The following is a 17,570-nucleotide window of genomic DNA, read 5'->3' as shown; positions in this document are numbered from 1 at the left end:
CAAAAGAGAAGACCGCATCCGCCAGGAAGAACGGAAGGTAAAGGGCGGCTGAAACGCACGCCACACTCGGGATATGGCCAGAATCCTGTCGCCGTCACTCAAAAGGACGGCCTGTGGTTAAGCTACACCCCTCCCGCCGCCCCAGCTCCACAGGGAGGCAGGACCCTACAGCGTGATCAATGTGCATTACTGCACTCAAAAAGGACACTGGGCCAAACATTGCCCAAAGAAACGGGGAATAACTCAAACCAACCCCGCCGTTTCTGACACTCCTGTCCTGGTGCTCGGGGGCACAAGAGATGACAGTGACTAGGACCGTCAGGGCTCGACCCTCCCCGAGCCCCGGCTAACCTTAAAAGTGGAGGGGAGACCCGTTAATTTCCTTGTGGACACGGGGGCACAGCATTCAGTCCTCACGGAACCCTTGGGTAAACTTTCCGGTAAAACTTCGTGGGTGCAAGGGGCTACGGGATGCAAGCAGTATCCCTGGACCACGAAAAGATCTGTAGACCTGGGAAAAGGTCAGGTCTCGCACACCTTCGTTGTAATTCCTGAATGCCCGTACCCATTAATTGGAAGAGACCTTTTAACCAAGGTAGGAGCGCAAATCTCATTTGGACAGGAAGGTGTCGAAATCAAGGACTTTAAGGGCTCTCCCCTACACGTCCTCACGATTTCCCTTCAAGATGAGTACCGCCTTTTGGTGGCGCCAGATCACCCACCCCTTTCTGGGTGGTGGATGGAATCTTTCTCGAATGTTTGGGCAGAAACCGGGGGCGTTGGCCTGGCGTCCCACAGACCACCCATTATAGTCCAGCTAAAGCCTGGGGCTGAACCCATTCGGGTAAAACAGTACCCTATGCCTGCAGAAGCCAAGACAGGAATAACGCCTCATATTCGGAGGCTATTGGACAGTGGTATCCTTAAAACATGCCATTCGTCATGGAACACCCCTTTGTTACCGGTGCGAAAACCACACTCGCAAGACTTCAGGCCGGTACAGGACCTCAGAGAAGTAAATAAACGGGTCATAGATATCCACCCCACAGTCCCAAACCCTTATACCTTGCTGAGTGCCTTGCCACCTACTCATGTGTGGTACACAGTATTGGACTTAAAAGATGCCTTCTTTAGTCTACCACTAGCACCCCAAAGCCAGGAAATGTTTGCCTTTGAATGGCAGGATGCGGAACGGGGCATCAGTGGACAATTAACTTGGACAAGGTTGCCTCAAGGGTTTAAAAAACTCTCCCACCCTTTTTGACGAGGCCCTTCATGAGGATTTAAGAAAATTCCGCAGCCGATTTCCCGAACTAACTTTGCTCCAGTATGTTGATGATCTGTTACTTGCAGCGGAAAGTGAGCATGCCTGCCGAACAGGAACAGCCGAATTACTGACGGAACTGGGCCAGATGGGATACCGCGTCTCCGCAAAAAAGGCACAAATTTGCCTGCCCGAGGTAATCTATCTGGGCTACCGCCTCAAAAACGGTTATAGGTGGCTGACGGAAGCCAGAAAAGCTACTGTCTTACAGTTGCCGACACCCACCACCAAAAGGGAGGTACGTGAGTTCCTGGGATCTGCTGGGTTTTGCCGGCTATGGATACCTGGATTCGCAGACCTGGCCCAACCCTTGTATGAGGCTACCCGGGAAAAAGTAACTTTTCAGTGGACTCCCCAGATGCAGCAGTCTTTTGAGTCCTTAAAGAGGGCTTTACTGTCTGCACCAGCCCTGGGTCTTCCGGACATTACAAAGCCTTTCCATTTGTTCGTAGATGAGGCAAAGGGCATAGCTAAAGGGGTGCTCACTCAGTCCTTGGGCCCCTGGAGGCGTCCTGTGGCTTATCTGTCTAAAAAGTTAGACCCGGTGGCGTCCGGCTGGCCACCGTGCTTACGCATGGTGGCAGCGGCTGCCCTCCTTTTCAAGGACTCCCAAAAACTGTCTCTGGGACAAGTTACTTCCATAACCACCCCCCATGCGGTGGAAGGAGTCCTCAGGCAGCCGCCAGAGAGGTGGATGAGTAATGCCCGAATCACGCATTACCAAAGCCTATTGCTCAACCCAGAGAGGGTCAATTTTTCGCCACCCACGGGGCTAAACCCCGCCTCCCTCCTACCTGCCCCTGACCTGGAGGCCCATCTAGACTGTGTTGATATCTTGGCCCAGGTCCAAGGGTTACGCCCTGATCTGCGAGATAACCCTCTGCCGGACGGACTGGTTTGGTTTACGGATGGGAGCAGTTTTATCCACGAGGGCCGAAGAGCAGCAGGGGCGGCAGTGGTGTCCATGCAGGAAGTCATATGGGCTGAGCCTTTGCCATCCGGGACGTCCGCTCAAAAGGCTGAACTAATTGCCCTAACCAAAGCTCTCACCTTGGCTCGAGGGAAAAATTTAACTGTGTATACTGACAGCAGATATGCATTTGCCACGGCCCACGTACACGGGGCCATATATCGAGAGCGCGGGCTCTTAACCTCCGACGGCAAAGGCATTAAAAACGCTCAAGAAATTATGGATCTCCTGGCAGCGCTGTGGCTACCACGTAAGCTGGCTATAGTACATCATCCAGGTCATCAAAAGGACTCCTCGACTCCAACTCAAGGTAATAAGCGGGCGGATGAGGCAGCACGCCAAGCTGCCCTAATGCCGGTAGATGCCCTGACAGTAAAACTCCCAGACCCAGGGGACCCGCAGCTGCCGGAAGACCCAGAGTATAGTGCTATGGACTTTGACTACATACAGTCTCTACCGGGTGCTTTTTCTTTGGGACACTGGTGGTACACCCAAGAAACTAAGGCCATCTTGCCAGCACACTTGGCCACTGATCTCATTCAGCGCTTGCACCGAGCCACGCATTTGGGAGAGAGAAAAATTCTAACTCTAATCAGGCAATGGAACCTCCATGTCCGGGACGCAACCTGTACCGTGCGACAAGTAGTGGCATCCTGCCAGTCGTGTGCCATGGTAAACGCCACCAAGACAACCGGTAAACCAGGAATGAGGCCGCGAGGAACGCGCCCGGGGGTCCATTGGGAAATAGACTTCACCGAGGTAAGACCAGGTAAATTTGGCTATCGATACCTGCTGGTCCTGGTGGACACGTTTTCCGGATGGCCGGAGGCGTTCCCGACAAGAGGTGAGTCAGCTCGAGTGGTAGCCAAAATCCTGTTGGAAAACATTTTTCCTAGATTTGGGTTTCCAGTGACCATTGGGTCAGACAATGGACCAGCCTTTGTCTCTCAGGTATCGAAATCTGTGGCTTCTGCCCTGGGAGCAGAGTGGAAGCTCCATTGTGCCTATCGGCCCCAGAGTTCAGGGCAGGTGGAGAGAATGAACAGAACTTTAAAAGAAACTTTAACTAAATTAACTTTAGAGTCTGGCGGGGACTGGGTGACTCTCCTTCCCTATGCCCTCTTCCGGGCTCGCAATTCCCCTTATCGTCTGGGTCTGTCTCCGTTCGAGATTATCTATGGAACCGCCCCCCCAACCACACCGCACGGTGCGCAGTTAGCTTGTGATTTGCCTTCTGATTGTGAACTTTTTCTTTCTGTGTGGGCTGTACAGCAGGCTCACCAGGAGGTCTGGCCCCGCCTCAGAGCGCTCTATGAAGGGGGAGGACCTTCTCAGACAGCCCACAAATTTCAGCCTGGAGATCTTGTCCTTGTCCGCCGACACAAGACCGACGGTCGTGGCCTCCAGCCCCGGTGGAAGGGTCCCTACATCGTCCTCCTGACCACACCCACCGCACTCAAAGTGGACGGCATCGCGGCCTGGGTTCATCACTCACACGTCAAGACGGCACCAACTGACGACTCCCAGCTGCAGTGGCGAGCCCGGAAGCATCCCACCAATCCACTCAAGCTGACTCTTCAGGCGCTCCCGGCTACAACCCATCGCTCCCAGACCACTGCCCACGCCGTGAAAAATGACACCAAACTGTAATGTTGGCTACCTACTGTCCTTCCTTTGTTTTCTCCTTGTCGGGGCTGACTGGGATCCCTGCCGACGGTGCATCACCGAAGGCATATTCGGTCATATTCAGAGCAAGTGCTATGTTAGTAAGCGTGCTTGCAGCCTTAAGGGAGTTCCTTTGTTTGTGGCGACCCTGATTAAGGGCACCACCCATGGATGTCCAGGTACAGTGGGGAGGGTGGTCTGTTGGAAGCGTTTAAATCAAATGCCGCCTAAAAATGAAAGTTGCAATCACTGTAAAGAGGGGGGGAGTTTTTCAGCCTATACCTTTGTTCATTCACAGTGCTATGAAAGGTCTACTGTTTATCAGTGCACAGAGTCCAATCGAACTTTCTGGACTGGTATATCCTTAGGAAATAACGCGGGATATGTATGCCCTGTCAAAGCAGGAAAACCCTTTTGTTGGACTCTGCAAACCCACTGGGGGATGACAGATGGTGGGGGTGTGCAAGACCACGCACGAAAGCAGGAAGTTCAGAGGGTTTTTGAACAAGTTGCCCAAACACAGGATCGGTGGTTCAAGCCGATACACATCCCAGGCCCGGTGGGTTCCCTTAAATTGGAAAAGACAGTACAGGCCATGTTAGACTCAGCCCTACAATTTTTAAACAAGACCAACCCAACCCTGGCCAGCGATTGCTGGTTATGTCTAAGAGAAGGACCCCCCCGTTACACAGCGATCCCTGCTGTGTACAACTGGATTAATTGGACGAACCTAAAGGGCCCAACCCATACGTGTAACCAGACCTTGCCCATCAATAATGTCAAGCTCTCCCCAACAGTTGCTCAGATGCCATGCCTTAGTCACAATGGGACCTTAAGAGTGGGTCAAGTAAATAAGGTACTCTGCAGTTCAGTAGTCAGTGCAACTAAGGCGCCCAGTTTTAATGGCTCTGCCTCTATGTGCCCGCCGGCACTGGGCACTATTTTCTTCTGTGGCACCACAGCCTACCCCGTACTCCCTGCTAACTGGTCGGGCTTGTGCATTTTAACATATCTCATGCCCGATGTGGGAGTGGTCCCAGGCAACCAAAGCCTTCCCATACAGCTCATCCAGTCTGTGCCTGCCGGACATAAGCGGGCCATAATTACCCCACTACTGCTCGGCCTGGGGGTGGCAGCCGGAGTGGGGACCGGAGTTGCTGGAATTGGGACCTCTGTTAACCTTTACCAAAAAATTTCAGCTCAGCTGGTGGGGGACATTGGGCGGCTAGCAGATACAACCTTAGAGTTACAGTCTCAGTTAGACTCTTTGGCCGCGGTGGTCCTGCAAAACTGCCGCGGGCTAGATCTTCTCACAGCAAAGGAAGGAGGCATCTGTCTCTACCTGCGGGAAGAATGTTGCTTCTATGCTAACAAGTCAGGAATAGTTAGAAATAAAATTAAGCAATTACAAGAGGAACTAGAACACCGGAGAAAAAAGCTAGAAGACAACAATGCATTTCTTTGGGAAGGCTTAGGAGGATGGCTGCCCTATCTCTTGCCTCTTCTGGGCCCAGTCGTTACCCTCTTCTTAATTCTGTCTATCGGGCCCTGTGTCATTAATCGACTCGTGGCCTTTATTAAACAACGGGTAAACACGGTCCAGTTAATGGTGCTGCGCTCCCAATATGCCCCCTTACGCCAATATAACTCTCCCCAACAACCCCTAAAACAGGACCCCTCCCAATACATAGGAGTGGAGCCCTGACTGTTTCCCCTCATCGCCCACTTTCAGCAGGAAGCAGTTACTGATCAGAACGACGCCCCTTTTCCCTGACTGCAGTTAGGGGCTCCATTCCAAAAAGGGAGGAATGAGACATAGGGCGAGTTAGGGTGATTAAGCAAGTTTCAGGAACAGTACAAAAGAGGACCTCTAAGGAGTTTAGAAAGGCTTCAGGGATAAAAACAACTAAAGAAACATCTCTTGTTTAAGCAGAGTAATTGTCATTTGTGGCTGAGAACTTTTGCTGGACCTATAACCCTGTGAATGAACAACAAAATGACACATAATGTGACTAAACGTAACCATAATTCTGAGACTGACTAACTGATAAAAGGCTTGGTAGCTGTGTTATTTTCTTAACTGACTAGCCGTTTTTTTTTCAAAAAAAAAAAAAAAAAAATGGGGAAATGTGGAACCAAGCTTAGCTGAGGTTTCGCCATTTTGTATATCCTCCACCTTGATATGTTAGTCCTTGTCCTGCCGCATTCCGGAGATAGTTTCAGCAGTCACAACCCTCACTCCACTTGGTGACGAAAAAGCAGACCACCCCAGCCACCAATGAGGGCAGTCCTGTCCATAAATGGGACAGCATCTCTAACCGTCCAATCAGTTTGAAACTGTAACCGCGCGCGCCCAAAGTGCCTTTGTAGTAGCCAATGAATAATTGCCAACTTCTTTCAAAGTTCCCGCCACTCGCGACCCTATAAGATGTCCCAGCTTCCTCTGTTCGGGGCTCTCGACCTCTGCCGTTGCATCGGTGCGTGTCGAGGGCCCGGTCTCGAGCCCGTATTAAACTCCTTTGTGCCCTTGCATCGGTTGTCTGTGTCCTTGGGGGCTGCACTGGTCGACGTGGGCACAACATTTTGGGGGCTCGTCCGGGATCGACGAGTGCAGACCCCAACTGCCGAGCAACCGAAAGGAGTTCTAAAGCGCGCAGGTGAGTTCCAACACTCGCCCAGGTAAGCTTCAAGTCTGCAGACCTGTAGTTGTACTTAGTACCTGTATCTTTTGTACTTTGTACCTGTAGAAGCTGTTTTGTACTTAGTACCTGTATCTTTTGTACTTTGTACCTGTAGAAGCTGTTTTGTACTTAGTACCTGTATCTTTTGTACTTTGTACCTGTAAAAGCTGTAATTGTTTGCAAACCTGAAAATCTGTTCAATAGCCGGGTCAGGCTTAAGTGGACGCACTTGAAAGCCGCCGGCGTGGACCGCGGGAGACGTCCCCGGACCACATGTTAGGAAGGCCACACCCTTTGCGGGGAAGCAGATACCCTTTTGGGGGCCTTTTGAAATATCAGTCTTTGGCCTGTTTCTTGTGACGACAGCCACTGTACTTCTAGCATTTGTCATCATGGGTCAATCACCATCTACCCCTCTATCCGTTGTTTTACAGCATTTTAAAGATGTCAGGTCCAGAGGGTCGGACCTCAGTGTAAAAATAAAAAAATCCCCTCTAATCACCTTTTGTTCCTCAGAGTGGCCGAAGTTCGGAGTTGGTTGGCCCCCGGAGGGAACTTTTGATTTACAGATTGTCCGTCGCGTAAAGGAAATCATCACCAGTGAAAGAAAATTCGGACATCCTGACCAACTCCCGTATATCTTAGTCTGGCAAGATCTAGTCCAGAACCCCCCTGCTTGGTTAAAGCCATTTTTGTCGTTACAGGCACAACCCGTACTGCCGGCTAAACTGCTTGGGTCCCACCCCAACACCCCGTCGGCACCTGCGGTTTTCCAAGACTCTACCCCGGAGGAACTTCTATTTCCACCACCCTATCATAACCCTTGTAGTAACCCTCCCCAACTCCTGCGGTCGGCTGACCACCCTCCCCCAGAGGCGGGCGGGGCTCGTGGGCAGGGTCCGGCGGCAGGCACCCGCTCAGTGAAGGCGAATTCCCCGGATTCCACCGTCCTGCCCCTGCGTGTGGCAGGATTGCCTAATGAGCAGGGCAACCAGCCCATGCACTACTGGCCGTTTGCGACCAGTGACCTCTACAACTGGAGAGCACAAAATGCACGTTTCTCTGACAACCCTAAAGACCTTGTTAATCTCCTAGACACTGTTCTATTTACTCATCAGCCCACCTGGGATGATTGCCAACAGCTCTTGCAGGTCCTCTTCACCACTGAGGAGCGAGATCGTATACTGACGGCCGCCAGGAAATTAGTCCCTGGAGAAGATGGCACACCCACCACAAACGCGGCCCGCATAGATTTAGTGTTTCCCTTGACCCGACCTGACTGGGATTTTAACCAGGCTGAAGGTAAGGAGAGACTCCGGGTGTACCGCCAGACTCTAATGGCAGGGTTGCGTGCAGCAGCCCGCAAGCCCACCAATTTGGCCAAGGTAGGGGATGTGCAGCAGGGAAGGGAGGAGACCCCCGCGGCTTTTCTAGAACGCCTCATGGAAGCTTTTCGGCAATATACTCCTATGGATCCGGAGGCAACGGAGAACAGGGCCGCGGTGGTAATGGCCTTTGTTAACCAGGCGGCTCCTGACATTAAACAAAAACTACAAAGAATAGATAGGCTGGGAGAAAAATCTATTCGAGATCTTATGGAGGTGGCAGAAAAGGTGTACAATCGCCGTGAAACTCCTGAGCAAAGAGAAGACCGCATCCGCCAGGAAGAACGGAAGGTAAGGGCGGCTGAAAACGCACGCCACACTCGGGATATGGCCAGAATCCTGTTCGCCGTCACTCAAAAGGACGACCTGGGTAAGCTACACCCCTCCCGCCGCCCCAGCTCCACAGGGACAGGCAGGACCCTACAGCGTGATCAATGTGCATACTGCACTCAAAAAGGACACTGGGCCAAACATTGCCCAAAGAAACGGGGAATAACCTCAAACAACCCCGCCGTTTCTGACACTCCTGTCCTGGTGCTCGGGGGCACAAGAGATGACAGTGACTAGGACCGTCAGGGCTCGACCCTCCCCGAGCCCCGGCTAACCTTAAAAGTGGAGGGGAGACCCGTTAATTTCCTTGTGGACACGGGGGCACAGCATTCAGTCCTCACGGAACCCTTGGGTAAACTTTCCGGTAAAACTTCGTGGGTGCAAGGGGCTACGGGATGCAAGCAGTATCCCTGGACCACGAAAAGATCTGTAGACCTGGGAAAAGGTCAGGTCTCGCACACCTTCGTTGTAATTCCTGAATGCCCGTACCCATTAATTGGAAGAGACCTTTTAACCAAGGTAGGAGCGCAAATCTCATTTGGACAGGAAGGTGTCGAAATCAAGGACTTTAAGGGCTCTCCCCTACACGTCCTCACGATTTCCCTTCAAGATGAGTACCGCCTTTTGGTGGCGCCAGATCACCCACCCCTTTCTGGGTGGTGGATGGAATCTTTCTCGAATGTTTGGGCAGAAAACCGGGGGCGTTGGCCTGGCGTCCCACAGACCACCCATTATAGTCCAGCTAAAGCCTGGGGCTGAACCCATTCGGGTAAAACAGTACCCTATGCCTGCAGAAGCCAAGACAGGAATAACGCCTCATATTCGGAGGCTATTGGACAGTGGTATCCTTAAAACATGCCATTCGTCATGGAACACCCTTTGTTACCGGTGCGAAAACCACACTCGCAAGACTTCAGGCCGGTACAGGACCTCAGAGAAGTAAATAAACGGGTCATAGATATCCACCCCACAGTCCCAAACCCTTATACCTTGCTGAGTGCCTTGCCACCTACTCATGTGTGGTACACAGTATTGGACTTAAAAGATGCCTTCTTTAGTCTACCACTAGCACCCCAAAGCCAGGAAATGTTTGCCTTTGAATGGCAGGATGCGGAACGGGGCATCAGTGGACAATTAACTTGGACAAGGTTGCCTCAAGGGTTTAAAAACTCTCCCACCCTTTTTGACGAGGCCCTTCATGAGGATTTAAGAAAATTCCGCAGCCGATTTCCCGAACTAACTTTGCTCCAGTATGTTGATGATCTGTTACTTGCAGCGGAAAGTGAGCATGCCTGCCGAACAGGAACAGCCGAATTACTGACGGAACTGGGCCAGATGGGATACCGCGTCTCCGCAAAAAAGGCACAAATTTGCCTGCCCGAGGTAATCTATCTGGGCTACCGCCTCAAAAACGGTTATAGGTGGCTGACGGAAGCCAGAAAAGCTACTGTCTTACAGTTGCCGACACCCACCACCAAAAGGGAGGTACGTGAGTTCCTGGATCTGCTGGGTTTTGCCGGCTATGGATACCTGGATTCGCAGACCTGGCCCAACCCTTGTATGAGGCTACCCGGGAAAAAGTAACTTTTCAGTGGACTCCCCAGATGCAGCAGTCTTTTGAGTCCTTAAAGAGGGCTTTACTGTCTGCACCAGCCCTGGGTCTTCCGGACATTACAAAGCCTTTCCATTTGTTCGTAGATGAGGCAAAGGGCATAGCTAAAGGGGTGCTCACTCAGTCCTTGGGCCCCTGGAGGCGTCCTGTGGCTTATCTGTCTAAAAAGTTAGACCCGGTGGCGTCCGGCTGGCCACCGTGCTTACGCATGGTGGCAGCGGCTGCCCTCCTTTTCAAGGACTCCCAAAAACTGTCTCTGGGACAAGTTACTTCCATAACCACCCCCCATGCGGTGGAAGGAGTCCTCAGGCAGCCGCCAGAGAGGTGGATGAGTAATGCCCGAATCACGCATTACCAAAGCCTATTGCTCAACCCAGAGAGGGTCAATTTTTCGCCACCCACGGGGCTAAACCCCGCCTCCCTCCTACCTGCCCCTGACCTGGAGGCCCATCTAGACTGTGTTGATATCTTGGCCCAGGTCCAAGGGTTACGCCCTGATCTGCGAGATAACCCTCTGCCGGACGGACTGGTTTGGTTTACGGATGGGAGCAGTTTTATCCACGAGGGCCGAAGAGCGGCAGGGGCGGCAGTGGTGTCCATGCAGGAAGTCATATGGGCTGAGCCTTTGCCATCCGGGACGTCCGCTCAAAAGGCTGAACTAATTGCCCTAACCAAAGCTCTCACCTTGGCTCGAGGGAAAAATTTAACTGTGTATACTGACAGCAGATATGCATTTGCCACGGCCCACGTACACGGGGCCATATATCGAGAGCGCGGGCTCTTAACCTCCGACGGCAAAGGCATTAAAAACGCTCAAAAAATTATGGATCTCCTGGCAGCGCTGTGGCTACCACGTAAGCTGGCTATAGTACATCATCCAGGTCATCAAAAGGACTCCTCGACTCCAACTCAAGGTAATAAGCGGGCGGATGAGGCAGCACGCCAAGCTGCCCTAATGCCGGTAGATGCCCTGACAGTAAAACTCCCAGACCCAGGGGACCCGCAGCTGCCGGAAGACCCAGAGTATAGTGCTATGGACTTTGACTACATACAGTCTCTACCGGGTGCTTTTTCTTTGGGACACTGGTGGTACACCCAAGAAACTAAGGCCATCTTGCCAGCACACTTGGCCACTGATCTCATTCAGCGCTTGCACCGAGCCACGCATTTGGGAGAGAGAAAAATTCTAACTCTAATCAGGCAATGGAACCTCCATGTCCGGGACGCAACCTGTACCGTGCGACAAGTAGTGGCATCCTGCCAGTCGTGTGCCATGGTAAACGCCACCAAGACAACCGGTGAACCAGGAATGAGGCCGCGAGGAACGCGCCCGGGGGTCCATTGGGAAATAGACTTCACCGAGGTAAGACCAGGTAAATTTGGCTATCGATACCTGCTGGTCCTGGTGGACACGTTTTCCGGATGGCCGGAGGCGTTCCCGACAAGAGGTGAGTCAGCTCGAGTGGTAGCCAAAATCCTGTTGGAAAACATTTTTCCTAGATTTGGGTTTCCAGTGACCATTGGGTCAGACAATGGACCAGCCTTTGTCTCTCAGGTATCGAAATCTGTGGCTTCTGCCCTGGGAGCAGAGTGGAAGCTCCATTGTGCCTATCGGCCCCAGAGTTCAGGGCAGGTGGAGAGAATGAACAGAACTTTAAAAGAAACTTTAACTAAATTAACTTTAGAGTCTGGCGGGGACTGGGTGACTCTCCTTCCCTATGCCCTCTTCCGGGCTCGCAATTCCCCTTATCGTCTGGGTCTGTCTCCGTTCGAGATTATCTATGGAACCGCCCCCCCAACCACACCGCACGGTGCGCAGTTAGCTTGTGATTTGCCTTCTGATTGTGAACTTTTTCTTTCTGTGTGGGCTGTACAGCAGGCTCACCAGGAGGTCTGGCCCCGCCTCAGAGCGCTCTATGAAGGGGGAGGACCTTCTCAGACAGCCCACAAATTTCAGCCTGGAGATCTTGTCCTTGTCCGCCGACACAAGACCGACGGTCGTGGCCTCCAGCCCCGGTGGAAGGGTCCCTACATCGTCCTCCTGACCACACCCACCGCACTCAAAGTGGACGGCATCGCGGCCTGGGTTCATCACTCACACGTCAAGACGGCACCAACTGACGACTCCCAGCTGCAGTGGCGAGCCCGGAAGCATCCCACCAATCCACTCAAGCTGACTCTTCAGGCGCTCCCGGCTACAACCCATCGCTCCCAGACCACTGCCCACGCCATGAAAAATGACACCAAACTGTAATGTTGGCTACCTACTGTCCTTCCTTTGTTTTCTCCTTGTCGGGGCTGACTGGGATCCCTGCCGACGGTGCATCACCGAAGGCATATTCGGTCATATTCAGAGCAAGTGCTATGTTAGTAAGCGTGCTTGCAGCCTTAAGGGAGTTCCTTTGTTTGTGGCGACCCTGATTAAGGGCACCACCCATGGATGTCCAGGTACAGTGGGGAGGGTGGTCTGTTGGAAGCGTTTAAATCAAATGCCGCCTAAAAATGAAAGTTGCAATCACTGTAAAGAGGGGGGGAGTTTTTCAGCCTATACCTTTGTTCATTCACAGTGCTATGAAAGGTCTACTGTTTATCAGTGCACAGAGTCCAATCGAACTTTCTGGACTGGTATATCCTTAGGAAATAACGCGGGATATGTATGCCCTGTCAAAGCAGGAAAACCCTTTTGTTGGACTCTGCAAACCCACTGGGGGATGACAGATGGTGGGGGTGTGCAAGACCACGCACGAAAGCAGGAAGTTCAGAGGGTTTTTGAACAAGTTGCCCAAACACAGGATCGGTGGTTCAAGCCGATACACATCCCAGGCCCGGTGGGTTCCCTTAAATTGGAAAAGACAGTACAGGCCATGTTAGACTCAGCCCTACAATTTTTAAACAAGACCAACCCAACCCTGGCCAGCGATTGCTGGTTATGTCTAAGAGAAGGACCCCCCCGTTACACAGCGATCCCTGCTGTGTACAACTGGATTAATTGGACGAACCTAAAGGGCCCAACCCATACGTGTAACCAGACCTTGCCCATCAATAATGTCAAGCTCTCCCCAACAGTTGCTCAGATGCCATGCCTTAGTCACAATGGGACCTTAAGAGTGGGTCAAGTAAATAAGGTACTCTGCAGTTCAGTAGTCAGTGCAACTAAGGCGCCCAGTTTTAATGGCTCTGCCTCTATGTGCCCGCCGGCACTGGGCACTATTTTCTTCTGTGGCACCACAGCCTACCCCGTACTCCCTGCTAACTGGTCGGGCTTGTGCATTTTAACATATCTCATGCCCGATGTGGGAGTGGTCCCAGGCAACCAAAGCCTTCCCATACAGCTCATCCAGTCTGTGCCTGCCGGACATAAGCGGGCCATAATTACCCCACTACTGCTCGGCCTGGGGGTGGCAGCCGGAGTGGGGACCGGAGTTGCTGGAATTGGGACCTCTGTTAACCTTTACCAAAAAATTTCAGCTCAGCTGGTGGGGGACATTGGGCGGCTAGCAGATACAACCTTAGAGTTACAGTCTCAGTTAGACTCTTTGGCCGCGGTGGTCCTGCAAAACCGCCGCGGGCTAGATCTTCTCACAGCAAAGGAAGGAGGCATCTGTCTCTACCTGCGGGAAGAATGTTGCTTCTATGCTAACAAGTCAGGAATAGTTAGAAATAAAATTAAGCAATTACAAGAGGAACTAGAACACCGGAGAAAAAAGCTAGAAGACAACAATGCATTTCTTTGGGAAGGCTTAGGAGGATGGCTGCCCTATCTCTTGCCTCTTCTGGGCCCAGTCGTTACCCTCTTCTTAATTCTGTCTATCGGGCCCTGTGTCATTAATCGACTCGTGGCCTTTATTAAACAACGGGTAAACACGGTCCAGTTAATGGTGCTGCGCTCCCAATATGCCCCCTTACGCCAATATAACTCTCCCCAACAACCCCTAAAACAGGACCCCTCCCAATACATAGGAGTGGAGCCCTGACTGTTTCCCCTCATCGCCCACTTTCAGCAGGAAGCAGTTACTGATCAGAACGACGCCCCTTTTCCCTGACTGCAGTTAGGGGCTCCATTCCCAAAAAGGGAGGAATGAGACATAGGGCGAGTTAGGGTGATTAAGCAAGTTTCAGGAACAGTACAAAAGAGGACCTCTAAGGAGTTTAGGAAGGCTTCAGGGATAAAAACAACTAAAGAAACATCTCTTGTTTAAGCAGAGTAATTGTCATTTGTGGCTGAGAACTTTTGCTGGACCTATAACCCTGTGAATGAACAACAAAATGACACATAATGTGACTAAACGTAACCATAATTCTGAGACTGACTAACTGATAAAAGGCTTGGTAGCTGTGTTATTTTCTTAACTGACTAGCCGTTTTTTTTTTCAAAAAAAAAAAAAAAAAAAAATGGGGAAATGTGGAACCAAGCTTAGCTGAGGTTTCGCCATTTTGTATATCCTCCACCTTGATATGTTAGTCCTTGTCCTGCCGCATTCCGGAGATAGTTTCAGCAGTCACAACCCTCACTCCACTTGGTGACGAAAAAGCAGACCACCCCAGCCACCAATGAGGGCAGTCCTGTCCATAAATGGGACAGCATCTCTAACCGTCCAATCAGTTTGAAACTGTAACCGCGCGCGCCCAAAGTGCCTTTGTAGTAGCCAATGAATAATTGCCAACTTCTTTCAAAGTTCCCGCCACTCGCGACCCTATAAGATGTCCCAGCTTCCTCTGTTCGGGGCTCTCGACCTCTGCCGTTGCATCGGTGCGTGTCGAGGGCCCGGTCTCGAGCCCGTATTAAACTCCTTTGTGCCCTTGCATCGGTTGTCTGTGTCCTTGGGGGCTGCACTGGTCGACGTGGGCACAACAGCCCAGGACACAAAGATAAATGCAAGGGCATGTAGAAAATAGAGGACTTCTTATCAGCCACTATAACAGATTTTTTTGAACTCCCAAATTAATTTTTCATTACCCCTGTTCTATTTATAAACCAAGCTTTTGTCTCTTTCACTCATTCTTTAGAGATTTCCAGTCCTGGTTTACTAACTCTGCAATTTAAAATGTAGGTCAAGAGCATGTTACAAAGTCCTTTAATTAATTATGCTCTTCACAACTTTCGACTTCTTCCAGTAAAGAAAGCTCATCACTTATGACCTCATTTTATTTTCTATTTTTACCAGCTTTATTGAAGTATATTAGAAATTTTTATATTTTATATATTGAGAGTATACAGCTTCATGATTTACCATATGGACATAGTGAAATGATCACCGCAATCCAGAAAATCAGCATCCTATTGTTATAGGACAGGGAGAGGGTCAGCCCAAACCCCGCAAACCTGCCTATTCTAAATGGGTTCTGCCATCCACCACATCAACACAAAACATATGAGACTTTAATGGGAAGGATCTTTAATAAAATTAGGAAACAATACAGGTAAGGCAAAGAGTCTAGTTTCTAAATGAAGCACCCAAAGTTACCCGTCCCCTCGTGGGTAAAAGTCCATCCAAATGGGATTGGCCCAGAGCAAAGCCCCAAAGCCTGCCACAAGTCTAAAGCATCTTCCAGGGGGGACCCACAGAAAAGAGTCAGAAACAACCAAACAAGCCCGGAAGGAAAAGAGCAAAATCAACATCAAGATAAAAGCTGCCATGGTCACCTCCCCATGGGTCTCACCCACATCTGTGTCACCCCGTCCACGACCAAAAGACAAGCGCAGCTTCTTCACGTGTCTCTAGGCTCCATGTGTTTCCTCCAGGTCTCCTGGCTCCATCCTGCTTCCTTCCTTCCTCAGTCTCTTCTTCTGCTTCTCCTCTTCCTGCTCAGCTCCACCCTCCCTTGGGTGGGGCAGGGAAACTCCCCCTTTCCTGGGGACCACCCTGTTACACTATCACTTCACATTGTCACCTTCTTCTCCTCTTTGAGGTGGGGGTGAGAACATAGCAATTAATCTATTAGCAATTCCAATATACAACACAATATTTTTTTTAAATAATAAATTTTATTTTTATATTCCCCCATACAATTGCAACCCCCCCATTCTGACCCCAATCCCTCCCCTCCCACCCCCCACCCCCCCAAAAAGTGTCTCTGGTTCATAGTTTTTTGTTGATTTTGATTTTCACTTTCTTATAGTTATTCATTTTCCTGGTCCCTTATTTAAGTTTTCTAGATTCCTGTTATGAGTGAGACCATCCGATGTTTTTCTTTTTCTTTCTGGCTTATTTCGCTGAGCATGATCCCTTCCAGCACCATCCATGTTGCTGCAAATTGCATGTGTTTATCTTTTTTGAATGCTGAGTAATATTCCATGGTGTATATGTACCACATCTTCTTGATCCAGTCATCTATTTTTGGGCATTTGGGCTGTTTCCAAAGCTTAGCTATTGTAAACAGTGCTGCTATAAACATAGGGGTGCAGGTGCTCTTTGGAATTGATGTTTCTGTGTCCTTTGGGTAAATACCTAGGAGTGGAATTGCTGGATCATGGAAGCTCTATGTTTAGTAGGTCCAGAAATCTCCACACAGCTCTCCATAGTGGTACAACACAATATTTTTAACTATAGTTGCAATGTAGTATAATAGATATCCAAAACTTACTCATTTTCAGTGCAAGCTCTATCAAAATCCCTACAGTATCTTTTACAGAATGAGAAAAAAAAAATGTCTAAAATTCACATGGACCCACAAAAGACCCCAAATAGTCAAGGCAATCTTGAGTAAGAAGAATAACGCTGGCGGCATCACACCTCCTGATCACAAAATATATTACAAAACTACAGTAATCAAGGGATTGATACTGGCATATATATGGGCATATATATAGCAATGAAATAGAATATAGAGCCCAGAAATAAGCCCATGCATCTACAGTTACTGACCTCTGGCAAGGGTACCGGGAACACACATGGAGGAAGGATAGTCTCTTCAATAAAAGGCGTTGGGGAAACTGGTCATCCATATTCAGAAGAATGAAATTGAACCCTTACAGAAAACTTTATATAAAAATCAACTCAAAATTGATTGAAGGCTTAAAATGTGAGCAGACAGTGTAAAACTACTAGTAGAAAATAGGGAAAAAGCTTAGTTAAGGCAAAAATTTCTCTGGGTCTGACACCAAGATAATAAGCAACAACAGCAAAATAGAGAAATAGGCTGCATCAAACTACAAAGCTTTTCCACAGCAAAAGAAAGAATTATCAGAGTGTAAAGGCAACCCACAGGCTGGGACAAATATCTGCAAACCACATATCTGATAAAGGTCTAATGTCCTAAATATAGAAGGAATTCACAAAACTTGATAGTCAAAAAACCTGAATAACCCAATGTGTTAAATAGGCACAGGACTGGAATAGGCATTTCTCAAAGGAAGCCATACAAATGCTCAAGAATATGAAAAGATGCAGGCCTCCCTGGTGGCACAAGGGGTTATGACACAAAACTCTGAAGCTTTCCCCATCACAGCAACAAGAGTTGGATACCTGGCCGGCCAGGGAGGTGACTCACATGGCGCAGCAGACCTCTCCTGTCTCACCCGCTGCTCCCCTCAGCAGTGTATTTCAGTAGATCTGCCTGTTCTGCTCCCCACTCTGTCTTGGTGAATCCTCTCAACTACCCC

General features: G+C 50.1%; 2 protein-coding genes across 2 annotated transcripts; both read left to right on the top strand.

Annotated features, from left to right (window-relative positions):
• Positions 1–313: 313 nt before the first annotated feature.
• Positions 314–5,268, top strand: LOC119243945 (uncharacterized; the record flags this gene model as incomplete). The annotated part of the gene is given in 2 exon segments (XM_037509759.2): positions 314–1,240; positions 1,242–5,268. Coding segments are annotated over 2 exon segments (3,630 nt in total), but the record flags the coding sequence as incomplete, so codon positions are not given.
• LOC119243944 (uncharacterized) lies at positions 4,127–14,343 on the top strand. Its single transcript, XM_037509758.2, is given in 7 exon segments — positions 4,127–4,138; positions 7,345–8,145; positions 8,242–8,316; positions 8,602–9,051; positions 9,053–9,227; positions 9,230–9,850; positions 9,853–14,343. Coding segments are annotated over 7 exon segments (4,503 nt in total). The 3' UTR covers positions 12,222–14,343.
• Positions 14,344–17,570: the final 3,227 nt, after the last annotated feature.

This window comes from Talpa occidentalis, unplaced genomic scaffold (genome assembly GCF_014898055.3).
Source record: "Talpa occidentalis isolate TD23 unplaced genomic scaffold, MPIMG_talOcc4v2.1 talOcc4.1330, whole genome shotgun sequence".
Taxonomy (NCBI): domain Eukaryota; kingdom Metazoa; phylum Chordata; class Mammalia; order Eulipotyphla; family Talpidae; genus Talpa; species Talpa occidentalis.
Note: the sequence above shows the minus strand (reverse complement) of the source record. Positions and strands in the feature narration are given on the sequence as shown.